The 13,429-nt window shown below is 43.6% G+C and overlaps 2 protein-coding genes across 2 annotated transcripts; both read left to right on the forward strand.

Annotated features, from left to right (window-relative positions):
- Nucleotides 1-573: 573 nt before the first annotated feature.
- On the forward strand, nt 574-6,940 carry fgg (fibrinogen gamma chain). Its single transcript, XM_058084925.1, has 9 exons — nt 574-699; nt 760-807; nt 878-1,064; nt 1,674-1,758; nt 2,718-2,848; nt 4,158-4,291; nt 6,093-6,277; nt 6,334-6,611; nt 6,687-6,940. Exons 1-9 carry the CDS (start codon nt 634-636, stop codon nt 6,869-6,871), a joined length of 1,299 nt encoding a protein of 432 aa, XP_057940908.1. The 5' UTR covers nt 574-633; the 3' UTR covers nt 6,872-6,940.
- A 554-nt stretch (nt 6,941-7,494) lies between these two features.
- plrg1 (pleiotropic regulator 1) lies at nt 7,495-13,417 on the forward strand. Its single transcript, XM_058084913.1, has 15 exons — nt 7,495-7,662; nt 7,864-7,970; nt 8,391-8,527; nt 8,911-8,961; nt 9,052-9,145; nt 9,429-9,519; nt 9,606-9,704; nt 9,781-9,873; nt 10,467-10,616; nt 10,837-10,938; nt 11,019-11,121; nt 11,197-11,305; nt 12,218-12,357; nt 12,444-12,637; nt 12,991-13,417. Exons 1-15 carry the CDS (start codon nt 7,654-7,656, stop codon nt 13,048-13,050), a joined length of 1,539 nt encoding a protein of 512 aa, XP_057940896.1. The 5' UTR covers nt 7,495-7,653; the 3' UTR covers nt 13,051-13,417.
- Nucleotides 13,418-13,429: the final 12 nt, after the last annotated feature.

The following is a 13,429-nucleotide window of genomic DNA, read 5'->3' on the forward strand; positions in this document are numbered from 1 at the left end:
ATGTTTTAAAAAATCCTTTTAAAAATAAGAAATGACTTAAATAGGTACAAAAAATTATATGTGTGGCGTGGAGTGGGGGGGGGTGCACTGAGCTCCTCTGGGCATTGCACAGGAGGCCATGCAGATTGGGAGGGGGAGGTCATTTGGAGCTTGGCATGCTGACCTTGAGCAGGGGCTGTCGGGGGCTACCCGCCACCCAAATGAAGATAAGCGGTATAGAAAATGGATGGAGGTACTTTTTGTTATGCATTTTATGCGCATGCGTTCTTCCTCTACGCGGTTCCGTCTGTTGGCAGCACCACACATAGGTGTTCCTCGTTCCTTTCCACCCAGTGAGCCGTTCCCATCTGATAGTATGTACTAATCCGGCACAGTGGGGACAGCAATTGTGACACTTTTTGAGGGGGGATCACCATAAATGGTACATTTGACACTCTGCCTATTTAGCAATAAGTCCCCGTCAACATCCAAATCTGGGAAGTGATCCGAGCGTAGCGTTGAGTCACAGAAGCGTCGCTATGTTTGCTTTGCGTGAACTTGTCAAACAGGACCTTGTCCCGATAAATATCCCGTCCCGCCGCGTCAAAGGCCGTACACAGCAAACGGACAAAGACCGCATCAAGTGGTGACAAGATGGCTTCATCAGCGGTGGCGAGGGCAGGCGGACTCCTGCTGTTCCTTTTCTCCCTTTCGTCCGCGGTAAGATGAACCCCCAACCTCCTCCCGCCGTCACCGCCTCAACGCCTTCTTGTTTTGCAGCAAATCCGAGGAGACAGCATTGCGACCTGCAGCATGAACGATGGATTTGTGAGTGTGACGCATGCCAAGGCCGCCCGTGGTAGAACACCATCACGGATGTCCTTCCCGTTTCTTGCAGGGAAAGTACTGTCCCACCACATGCGGGGTGGCCGACTATATGCAGAGGTACACGTCCAGGATGGACAAGGAGCTGGACTCCATGCTGAGGGATCTGGAGTCCGTCGCTAACTTGACGCAGACGGTTGAAGAAAAGGTGGTGGACATGAAGGACAGCGTCAATCTGGGCCACAAGACTCTCCAGCCTGGTAAAACCAGCATGGCATCCTTTTTACCAGTCTTTACCATCCTTTTACCTGTTGGCTCGTCACAACAGCAGCCAATCAGCAAGAAGATCTTGACGTCATCCAACATGAAAAGTTGTATTTGCAAAATAATCGATCATATTAGAAAAATAATGAAGACACGGGCGGAAAATGTAGGAGATCTTTGGTATTTATTGTTGTTGCCAATCAATCAGATCATAAATAAAAATAAATAATTTTTAATAAATTAATAAATTTAATAAATAAAATTATATAAAATAAAAAGTCAAGAAAATGTAATAACGTAAATAACGACATGTAAAAATCAGTCATAGAATAAATTTAAAAAACACAGTTTATTTATTTTTTTAAATTTATTATTATTATTTTTTATATTTATTTTTTTTCTTATGTTTTATTTGTATTATTTGGAATTTAGATATCACGTATTATATATATTCTAATTTTTTAGTGATTACTATAATATAATATATTATATAATAATATATTATATAATAATATATTATATATATTATATAATATTATATAATATAATAAGTTTTTTTGAAGTGAGAAGAAGTAGAATATTTAAGGTGCGACTTTGTCTTGCAGAGGTTCACTTCAAAAAGGCGTCAAGTATGCTGGATGACTTAATTCACTTTGAGAAGACAGTCATTACGCAAGAGCAGCAAATATTGTAAGTTAACCCCCCCCCACACACACACACACACAGCTACACGACATGTGTATGGAGTATTTTTTAATCTGGCATTCGCAACTGGCTTTGGCCCCATGGTGACTTATTTCGTACTCAATAAAAAATATGCCGTGACAGTGAATTGCCAGTCAACAAAATGTCTTTTATTGGGGAACTTTATTATTTCCAGAAATGTAAATGTACAAGAAAAACAAATTTATGTGAAAAAGTTTTTAATATTACAAGATTAAGTTGTAAACATATGAGTATAAAGTCGTAAATATGCAAGAAAAAAATTATTTTTAATTAAAAAAAATTCCAAAAAAATGTATGACAAAAAAGGCGTACATTTCCGAGAAAAAAAGTTGGAATAATAATAATAATCATAATCATAACCTTATGAGAATAAAGTTGTAAATATGCAAGAAAAAAGATGCAAATTTACGGGAATTATTACGAAAATATAGTTGTCAATTTACAAGAAAAACAGTTTGCCATTTGCCAGAATATTCATGAAAAAAACGTCAAAATACTACAAGAATAAAGTTGTAAACGTATGAGAAAAAAGAACAAATTTATGAAAAAAAAACTTGTAAATTTACCAAACAAAGTCATGAATTTATGAAGAAACCGTCAAATTATTATGCAAATAAAGTCGTATACTTTGGATAGAAGAAGTCGTGCATTTCCGAGAAGTCCCAATATTACAAAAATAAAGTTGTACATTAATGAGAATAAAGTGGTAATATTCCGGGATCATAGAATGTCTATCCATTCTCACTTCCGCCTTCCTTAAGCCGCCGCCTCCACATGCCCCAGGCCAAAGGTCACATACTACTGTAAGAAAGCCCTTTTCATAGCTGTCTTTATTCTGCTGTAAATTGACAAGGTTTTTCCTGGGAAAATGTACGACTTAATATCCAAAATGTGACAAAAATGCTTGTTGTCCCGCTCTGCAGTGAACTGGAAGGCATCATAGCCGCCAACGACAGGAGGATGGCCGACTTGAAAACGCTCTCCCTCCAGCTGCAGCAGACGTGCGGCAAACCCTGCATTGACACCGTGACGATCCAGGACCTCACAGGAACAGGTAAAAAAACCAAAATCACCACGTTGACCTTTAGATTGCTGATTGTTGTTGTTGGAGATGTTTCTCAACATCCGTCCCCTTGCAGTGTTTGGTTAGAGGGAAAAATCAATGCTCGGCATCAGGGAAAGGTAAACACTTCTCTGTGATGTCTACTTTGTTCTACGTTCCTAGCTTTGGGTGGGGGCCGAAAGGACGAAATGGCGGGTTCAAGTGGCCGGAATAGGTTTTCTCCGTAAGGTGGCTAGGCTCTCCCTTAGAGAGAAGGTTAGAGGTCATCCGGGTGAAGCACTGGCCAATGAGGTGGCTCGGGCATCTGGTCAGGATGTCTCCCGAACACCTCGTTGGGGAGGTGTTCATGGTACGGCCGACCCGGGACACGTCTCCCAAACTGGCCTGGGAACCTGGGAATCTGCCAGGAAGAGAGGGACGTCTGGGCTTCCCTGCTTAGGCTGCCGCCCCCGCAGCCCGACCTTGGATCAGCGGGAGAAGATGGATGCATGGATTTTATTTTGATGCATGACTTTATTTTGATAATATTAGAACTTTTTTCCCCAACCATAATTTTCCCCAAAATACAACTTTATTCATTGTTTTCTTTGTTTCTCATAATATGACTTTTTTTTTTTTACTTAATTATTATTTTTATTTAGTAATTACTTAATTTTATTATTTTTATTTCCTATTTTTCTTAATATTAATATACTTTAATATTCCAACTTTCCTCATAATATTAAGACATTATGGTTTCTTTTTTTCGTTGGATTGCAACTATGAATGTTCTGCTAATATTTGGACTTTATTCTCGCAAAATGGCTGCTGACTTTTATTATTATTTATTATCATTGTGGGCTGCACGGTGAGTGGTTAGCACGCTGGGTTCGATTCCACCTTGCGCCATCTCTGTGTGGAATTTGCATGTGCTCCATGTTTTCTCCAGGTACTACGGTTTCCTCCCCCATTCCAAAAACATGCTAGGTTAATTAGCCACTTCAAATTGTCCATAGGTATGAATGTGAGTGTGAATGGTTGTTTGTCTATATGTGCCCTGTGATTGGCTGGCGACAAGTCCAGGGTGTACCCCACCTCTCGCCCGAAAACAGCTGGGATAGACTCCAGCATACCATAGCATTTAAAAACCGGAACCATTCCAATTGGCTCCAGGTACCAATTGGCAGGTTAATGGATGCTAATGGACATTCATGCTAACAGAAACAAACCTGTGTGTGTTATCATCATCATTGAGAGTGTGTTGAAAATACCATGAGGCCACTAACTCTAATGCTAACTCTTTTATTTTCCAATCCATCAGATTGCCAGGATATCGCTAACAAAGGCGCCACCACCAGCGGCCTTTACTACATCAAACCGGCCAAAGCTACCGAGCAGTTCCTGGTCTACTGTGAGATTGACGGCTTCCGACGAGGCTTCACCGTCATACAGCGGGTACGCTACATCCTAATCCTGCTCAAGAAAAACCTAGCCTGGTATTTGCTCAACCGGACAAAGCAAACCCCAAATATCGCAAACTGTAGAGAACTTAAGCGTACTGCTTTGTGGGTTTAGGAACTCCATTTCTCTATTTCCTGGTTGCGGTAGTGTCGGGATTGGCCGATGACAACGGAATCCCAAACATGTTATCGGGGTGACACCTCTCAGCTAAAGCAGCGTAAACAAATAGGTCTGGAGGTAGATGGTGGACTTGGTTCAGTATCTTTTTCATCAAAATGTTCAGAATGTTGAGTTGCTGCTGGATGTTTACACAATCCCAGTCATACTGGTTTCTTTTCCAAAAGAGGACATTTTAAGACAAGGGACGATGGAGAGACAGATGGACACCCACCCCAGGTTCAGTTTTTTGCAGTGATCATTTCACTGATGACTGCTGTGGAGGAACACCTTTACAATAAGCATTTGGTTTGAAAAAGGATGCTACTCCGCTGGTACAGAGGGGAAAAAAGACAAGAAGAATGACATCAAATCCATTTTCTACCGCTTATCCTCATGAGGGTGGCGGGGGTGCTGGAGCCTATCCCAGCTGTCTTTGAGCGAGAGGCGAGGTACACCCTCCACATAGAGTTGATCTCAGGTCTCCTAGCTGTGTGGCCTGCGCACTAACCACTCGTTCGCCGTGCAGCCCAAAGTAGGTCATGTTTATGTAACGTCTTGTAAACACAATTCCATGATAGTGAGAAGGCTAGGAAGTAGTATACATCTTACATAAACATCTTTTCACAGCCATATGTATGTATCTTCATCTCCATGTCTTAAGGCTTAAGTCCATGTTCTCTATTTCATCTCCATTCTTTTCTCTGCAAAACGATTAACGCATGCTGGGATAGGCTCCAGCATACCTGCAACCCTGGTGAGGATAAGCAGTAGAAAATGGATGTATGGAAGTACATTAAACAGTACACGTTTTGGATGGTAATGATGCTAATTCATAAGAACGGCGTTTAGCCGTCGCTTTACAACGGTACAAGCGAAATTGTGCACAGTGTGGGACTGCCAAACACCTTTTTTAACAAAAAAAAAAAAACGTATGACAAAAAAGGCGTACATTTCCAAAAAAAGTTGAATATTTAGGAGAAAAAAAGTTGGAATAATAATAATTATTATTATAATCATAACCTTATGAGAATAAAGTTGTAAATATGCAAGAAAAAAGATGCAAATTTACGAGAATTACTTTGTAAATTTACAAGAAAAGAATTCGCAAATTAATGAGAAAAAAGTCAGAAAATTACGAAAATATAGATGTCAATTTACAAGAAGAAAGACATACATTTTTGAGAAAAAAAGTTGTAAATTTACAAGAAAAACAGTTGTACATTTGCCAGAATATTCGTGAAGAAAACCTCAAAATACTACAAGAATAAAGTTGTAAACTTATGAGAAAAAAGAAAAAAAACTTGTAAATTTACCAAACAAAGTCGTAAATTTATGATGAAACCGTCAAATTATTATGCAAATAAAGTCGTATACTTTGGATAGAAGAAGTCGTGCATTTCCGAGAAGTCCCAATATTACAAAAATAAAGTTGTACATTAATGAGAATAAAGTGGTAATATTACGGGATCATAGAATGTCTATCCATTCTCACTTCCGCCTCCCCTCCACATGCCCCAGGCCAAAGGTCACACCTCTGGACACATAAGCACACTTTACAGCATAAGAACTCAAAGACTTGCACTTTACTAGAACATACTAGAATTCATACAAGCTTCACTTTCTTGTACATCCGCAGAGGCGGGACGGTAGCCTAGACTTCAACAAGAACTGGGTCCAGTACAAGGAGGGCTTCGGATACCTCTCGCCGGACGATACCACCGAGTTCTGGTTGGGCAACGAGAAGATTCACCAGCTGACCATCGGCTCCAACATCCCAACCGTGCTGAGGATAGAGCTGGTCGACTGGCAAGGCAACAAAAGGTACGCCCCCCCCAACCTGCCCCAACCTGCCCCAAAGCTAACACCCTCTTCTGCAGGCACGCCGACTACGCCATGGTTCGAATCGGGGCGGAGGCCGACATGTACCGTCTGCAGTATGGCTACTACATGGGCGGCGACGCCGGCGACGCGTTCGACGGCTTCGACTTCGGCGACGACCCCAGCGACAAGTTCTTCACGTCGCACAACGGCATGCAGTTCAGCACCTTCGACAAGGACAATGACAAATACAACGGAAACTGCGCCCAGCAGGACGGCTCGGGCTGGTGGATGAACAAGTGCCACGCTGCCCACCTCAACGGCAAATACTACCAGGGTGAGTCCACGCCACGGCCATTTGGAACCTCGAGGAGCCGTGGCGGCGCGGGCTGAGCACGCTCTCTTTTTCCAGGTGGGCGGTACACGGAGAAGGACGCCGGCGAGTACGGCTTCGACAATGGCATCATTTGGGTCACGTGGCACGACCGCTGGTACTCCCTGAAGGAAACCACCATGAAGCTCATTCCCGTAACGCACATCGCAGCGGGCGGCGGCGGACAGCAGTCGGGGGTGAAGCAGTTTGGGGTGGTTCCTTAAAAAATAGATAAATAAAGGAAGAGTCTTGTCTTGTTCACTGTTAATAAATGTTTTCTTTTTTTTCCCAAAGTGGTCTCTCGTACTTGTTGTAGTTGTTGTTTTTGGTCGAGGTACTATAAAAGTACAGCCCGACTGTGTACCAACGTGTTGGTTAACCAATAATAGTTGTACTCGTTTAGCAAACAGGGTTAGTACATATAAGCAGGAACATCAAACTTTGACCTCTGCAGCATACGTGGGCGGATGAATCCAAATAACATTAAGATCTGTCAATATTGGATCAATACTAACATAATAACATTTTTCACAAATCTCAGTTTTTATGTGTTTTTTATATACAGTACTGCACAGTGGAACCTCAGTTAGCGTCTGGTTGTTGGTGTTGCTAGCTGTTATAAAATGTAAATGTTTCTTCATCTTCATTAAATTGCCACTCATTGTACTCAAGCCTCATTCAGACTTAGAAAACAAGAAAGCAAACATAGTTAACATTCGATTATGCTCGTTTCCCAACAATTATATGTGTACATCTCTCTCTCAATGATTTAGAAATACAATAAACATTGTATTATTATATGTATGAGGGACTTCCACTCCCGGCCGCTAGATGGCGCAAGCTCAACTCGTGCGTTCTTAGTGGCTAATGTTTACTTCCGGGGTGTTATTTTATGGTGCGTGCCGGCGTGTAATACATCGTGAAAGTTCACATTAAAACTGTTTATTTTCCCGTAAAAATATAATTTATTCGGCTGTGATTCATCAGAAGTGTGTTTATCGACACGATGACTGAGGTAAGATTCACTTCTAAAGCTTTTTGGTGGCGCTTTTTCTCGCTCTCGAGCTCTCGAGCATCTACTCGGGCTCGGCTAATTGCTGGAGTGCAACGATGTTGCCTCTGTTAGCTTACTCATTTATTGCATTTTGGTGGACGTTTGTGTGGCTTTAGTGGCCGTTTTCTAAAAAATATATATACATCTTGATTGTGTTCTCAGGACGTCCAGAAGCACTCGGTCCACACTCTGGTCTTTAGGTCGCTCAAGAGGACTCATGACATGTTTGTGTCCGACCAAGCCAAGTCCATCTCGTTGGATGAAGAAAGGTAAAAAAACAACACATCGTTGCTCCAATTTCTTTAAAAATTGCTTAAAAACATGTATAATTAACTATTTTTGTTGTTAGATTCTTAATATAAATTTTGGAAATTCCAAGTTTATAAGGTTTTCACGTCCTTTTGTGTTGCTATAATTTACCTTAAAACTGTTTGTCTGCCTCGATGGCTTTCCTTTGTTATAGTTCCTACATGACTACAGTTAAACCCGTGTTATTCTTAGTAATCTCTTCCAGAATAATTCGTTTCAAAATGGGAAACAATGAAAAATACATACAACTGACTACTAAAATTGATAAATTAACCTTGGTAATCATGCAGTGAATACACGGTTGTGGACCCCTGAGTGTAAATACGAAGGGCTAATAAATGAGAGTTTGTGTGTTGAAATGGCTCTGTTTGTGTGTGCAGTCACAAGCTGAAGATGGCGGTGAAGCTGAAGGCGGATTATAATGCCGTTCTACACATGCCAATCTTGAAGGAAAGCAAGGACAGAATCCCTCAAGCCCCCAGCAGCATGCAGACCCAGCAGAGCTACACTCAGCCAGGTGACCAGGCCAAGTTCACGCGCTCCGTTCATTCCGCTATAGAACCAACACGCCCAGGTGTTAAGACGGGTGCAAATGCCCCTAGTTTTAAGACGTGCAGAGAAGCTTTTTTTTCTTCATAAAGCGGTGGTTTCATACAGAGCGTGGGTTCATCTAACTAGGGAGGGGTCAGAGGCCGTATCGTGTCCACGAGGAAGGGTTTTTTTCCTGCATTTTATCATGAAAAGCCGCAACTTCAAGGCAGATGATATATATATTTTTTTTCATCACGTTTGGTGTTCATAAACAGACCATAGTATACTACTGTTAAGTCAGTTTTATATCATAGGTGACCTTTAAATACTAATTAGTAGTAACTCTTATTACTCTCTTATCAACATCAGATGAACCAGAGTACATGATAACTGGAACACACGCTTACCCCTCTGGACCAGGTAAGTTCTGTTTAATTTGTTTTATTTATTTTGTTTTACATGTTACACGTTCAATTTTAAACAAAAATGTTGTGTATTTCCACCCACAAGGAGTGGCGCTCACCAAGGGCACAAAGTTGCACAGGAACCCCAGCGATGCCGGAGTCCACTCCATGGCTTTGGCGCTGCCGCCTTCACAAGCCAGGTGACAAAAGTCTCTTTCGCACACAGACATGTCGCAATGATAACGATGCAGCATTCATTCGCCTCTGCTTTTTAATACGGTGAAAACCTTTGACACGAGGAGCAAACCCTTGTTGGTTCCTGGCATGGGTGCTGAGAATGCTCCTCAACACCCATATTTTGTTATCTGTGTACCTGTAAATCACAAGGTCTCAACTGTTGAACCCATCAGTAATGGCAAAACCACATGCACCCCCCCCCCCAAACATTATTTGTAATGTATTTTAAAAAATTGTTCCTCTCAGCCAAGACAGCAGCCGCACTGCTGCCAGCGTTTCCGACATCCATCGACATGCTGGTGCCACCGAGCGTTCTCACCCGCCTTCAAGCGCGTTGGTACGTCTCACTGAATGTTTACTTCCTTTCATGAATTTTTTTTTGGGTCTACTCAAACTGATGACTTTTTTTCCGTCTCGCTGTAGTCGATGATGGACGGAGGCGGCACCAGAAATAATTCTCTCATAAGAAGAGCAGCCATCATGCCCAAACCTCAGTGGCATCCGCCGTGGAAACTGTTTCGGGTGAGTCAGGAAGTGATGTACGGAACGAGTCGCTCCTGTCATTTTCTACCAGTGATGATGATTTTTCACCTGACAGGTCATCAGTGGTCACCTCGGCTGGGTGCGCTCCATCGCCGTGGAACCCGGCAATCAGTGGTTTGTGACCGGCTCGGCTGACAGAACCATCAAGGTGAGTGACACTGACGTGTATGTTTTTATTCCTGACACTTCCGTGTGCAATGTGTTAACCGGAATGTCATAAAAATCATTCATTCATTTCTACCGCTTGTCCTCATGAGGGTGGCAGGGGGTGCCTATCCCAGCTGTCTTGGGGCGAGAGGTGGGGTACACCCAGGACTGGTGGCCAGCCAATCCCAGGGCACATATAGACAAACAACCATTCACACTCACATTCATACCTATGGACAATTTGGAGTGGCCAATTAACCTAGCATGTTTTTGGAATGTGGGAGTACCCGGAGAAAACCCACGCATGCACGGGGAGAACATGCAAACTCCACACAGAGATGGCCGAGGGTGGGCTTGAACTCGGGTCTCCTAGCGGTGAGGTCTGCATGCTAACCACTCGACCACCGTGCAGCCCCATTAAAAAACATAATTTCAGAAAATGAATACTAGTACAGTGCAGAATGGTGCATCAGCATATTGAAAAATTATATTCTGTCTTTTATTGTCATTTTGTTATCAACGCCAGTGCCACAATGGACTAGCAATAAGCTTGTTTTTTTCATTTTAGTTTTTAACCTATTGACGTCCTGACAGATCTGGGACCTGGCGAGCGGGAAGCTGAAGCTGTCGCTAACAGGACACATCAGCACGGTGCGCGGCGTGGCCGTCAGCAGTCGCAGCCCCTACCTCTTCTCCTGCGGCGAGGACAAGCAAGTCAAGTGCTGGGATCTGGAATATAACAAGGTTGGGTCAGATGCCGTTTGTTCTTGTTGTTCCCCTTGAAGTAGTTTTTCAATTTCGATGAATGGTCAGCTTCATGTAGCCCTGCATGCACTTTAAAATGTTGGTGTGAAAGTCATGCCTGTTAAAGAAGGTTATGTTGTCCTATCTACTTTCTCATGCACTCCAGATCTTTATTAAATTCCAGCAGTGTTGGTACTTAATGTGTGCTTGTGTGCGGCAGGTCATCAGGCACTACCACGGCCACCTGAGCGCCGTGTACGACCTGGACCTCCACCCGACCATCGACGTGCTGGTGACGTGCAGCAGAGATGCCACGGCGAGGGTAAGCTCCGCCTCCTCCACTGCGGCGCCTTCGCTACGTTGCCGATGTGAACAACTTCCTGCTCATGTTTCCTTGTTCAGGTGTGGGACATCAGGAGCAAAGCCAACGCGCACACGCTGACTGGTCACACCAACACGGTGGCCACCGTCAGGTGTCAGGCAGCCGAGCCTCAAATCATCACTGGTAGGACAATAAGCCCCTCTTCCGCCCTCACTGAAAGTACTGGGATCCTGATCCGTGTGGCGTGATCTCCCGCAGGCAGCCACGACTCCACCATCCGCTTGTGGGATCTGATTGCCGGGAAAACCAGAGCGACGCTGACCAACCACAAGAAGTCCGTGAGGACCGTCGTGCTACATCCCAGACAGTGAGTCACCCATCATCTCTGTCAGCCAGCCTCTTACAGATCCCAGTTCCTCACAAACCCTCCGGTCCGTCCCCGGTCTCTCTCCAACTTCCTGGTTACTCCCAAAGTTCCCACTCAATGGACAGGTTCTCTTTCAACATGCCAGGAATTCCCCACTTTCCCCATTTCCCAGGTTCCTGTTAAGCTTCAGACATCCAGAGGCTGGCGAGTGTTGCTCAGTGCTGCTCTCTGCTGCCCTCAAGTGGACACACCACGATGGTGCTGTTAATTGGTTCTAGAACTGGCCATGAGTCAATTCACGAGAAATAGGATTCAATAATAAATCAAACATTTTCACAGTTTTTATTTATGATTTCTACCATTACCAAAGCCCTCTATAGGGCAACAGAATCACTGTAGAGACAGGACTGTTGATGCTTTAAACGCTGCATGCTACTCAACAATTTAGCCTTTAATTGACTTTTATTCTAAACTTAAGGGTTTCAATCGAAGTGGGGAAAAAGGACAACGCAAGAAGCCAAAAATGTACCACTTCCACACATAATGGGAGGCAAACTTTATTTAACTATGTCAGGTCGGACATTGCCATGGCTGACGCATAATATAGCGAGGTTCCAGGTGTGTTTAAACCTAGCGACAGGCTCGCTCCTTTCTGTTAAACCTGATGACCTCTTGCCGGAGTATTAAGGTGACTATAGGGTTGTTATTTCACGTCTATACGACTCTAATGTTAAAAACTCTATTTAATTAGCTTCTCTATGCTTTCAACTAGGAAACTATTACATTTATGACTAGGGTTGGGTATCAAGTCTAACATTCTGATTCTCCTGGAATTGTTCAAATGTTTTGATTGGCTGCCCTGCATGTCAATCAAGTGACAAATGTTGATCACTGTCGTCTATTTTCTGACAGATACACCTTCGCCTCGGGTTCAGCTGACAACATCAAACAGTGGATGTTCCCCGACGGCAAATTCATTCAGAACCTCTCGGGACACAACGCCATCATCAACACTCTGGCCGTCAACTCCGACGGCGTGCTGGTCTCCGGAGGTATGGCTCGATGAGATGGGAAAGGGGGGTGTTTTTGCCGGGCGAGGCAGTGACGTGGTGGCTATGTTGTCGTCGTTGTTGTGCAGCCGACAACGGAACCATCCACATGTGGGACTGGCGGACCGGCTACAACTTCCAGCGCATCCACGCCGCCGTGCAGCCCGGCTCTCTGGACAGCGAGTCGGGCATCTTTGCCTGCTTGTTCGACAAGTCGGAAAGCCGCCTGATCACCGCCGAGGCGGACAAGACCATCAAAGTGTACAAAGAGGACGACACCGCCGTAAGTCTCTTGTGTTTATTGTCATCATTCAATATTATCCACTTTTGCAATACATGTACGCAATACTACTTTTCAGTGGATACAAGCTGCACACTCAATGCTCTAGTACATCCTAGTAGTATCTTTCCTTTAAAATGATGTCATAAAAATGTCATGGCTGTACAGTCGTCCCTCGTTTATGGCGATGAATTACTTCTAGACCTGAGTTGTGAATTTCTGCAAAGTAGGATTCAATATTAATAAATGGAATATTTAGAAATACTTAAATCTATTTATGCATCAATGTTGGAGCATAGATGTAGCGAGACGATCGGCTATTGTAGGAAAATAAAAGCACTTTGTCCTTCTTACAGACGGAAGAGAGCCACCCCATCAACTGGAAACCAGACATCCTCAAGAGAAAAAGATTCTAATCATTTTACTGTTTTTTTTATTTTTTTTTAACATTTCTTTGGTTAAAAGTGTCTCTGGTCAGTCTAAAAACCATTTGCATTTGTCGCTGTACTCGGTAAGTCCGATGAAACGTCCATGATGGACGGCCAGGAAGCGACCGCTGTGCTTGTTCTTGATGACCACGGCTCTCTGGTGAGCGCGCTCCGTCTGGTCAACCAGCAGGAGCCACTCCTCTCGCTCGGAGGGTCCCACCTCGGAGCAGACCTCGTCCCTCTCGGGGTCGTACCCTGCACGCCACGGCCACTACTTTTCATTTTGTATTTCCACACAACAACACCACCACTGTTTCTCTGATTTTGATGCATCATTAAAGAATTTTTCACTAAAGCTCACCCAGGT

This window comes from Doryrhamphus excisus, chromosome 1, assembly GCF_030265055.1.
Source record: "Doryrhamphus excisus isolate RoL2022-K1 chromosome 1, RoL_Dexc_1.0, whole genome shotgun sequence".
Taxonomy (NCBI): domain Eukaryota; kingdom Metazoa; phylum Chordata; class Actinopteri; order Syngnathiformes; family Syngnathidae; genus Doryrhamphus; species Doryrhamphus excisus.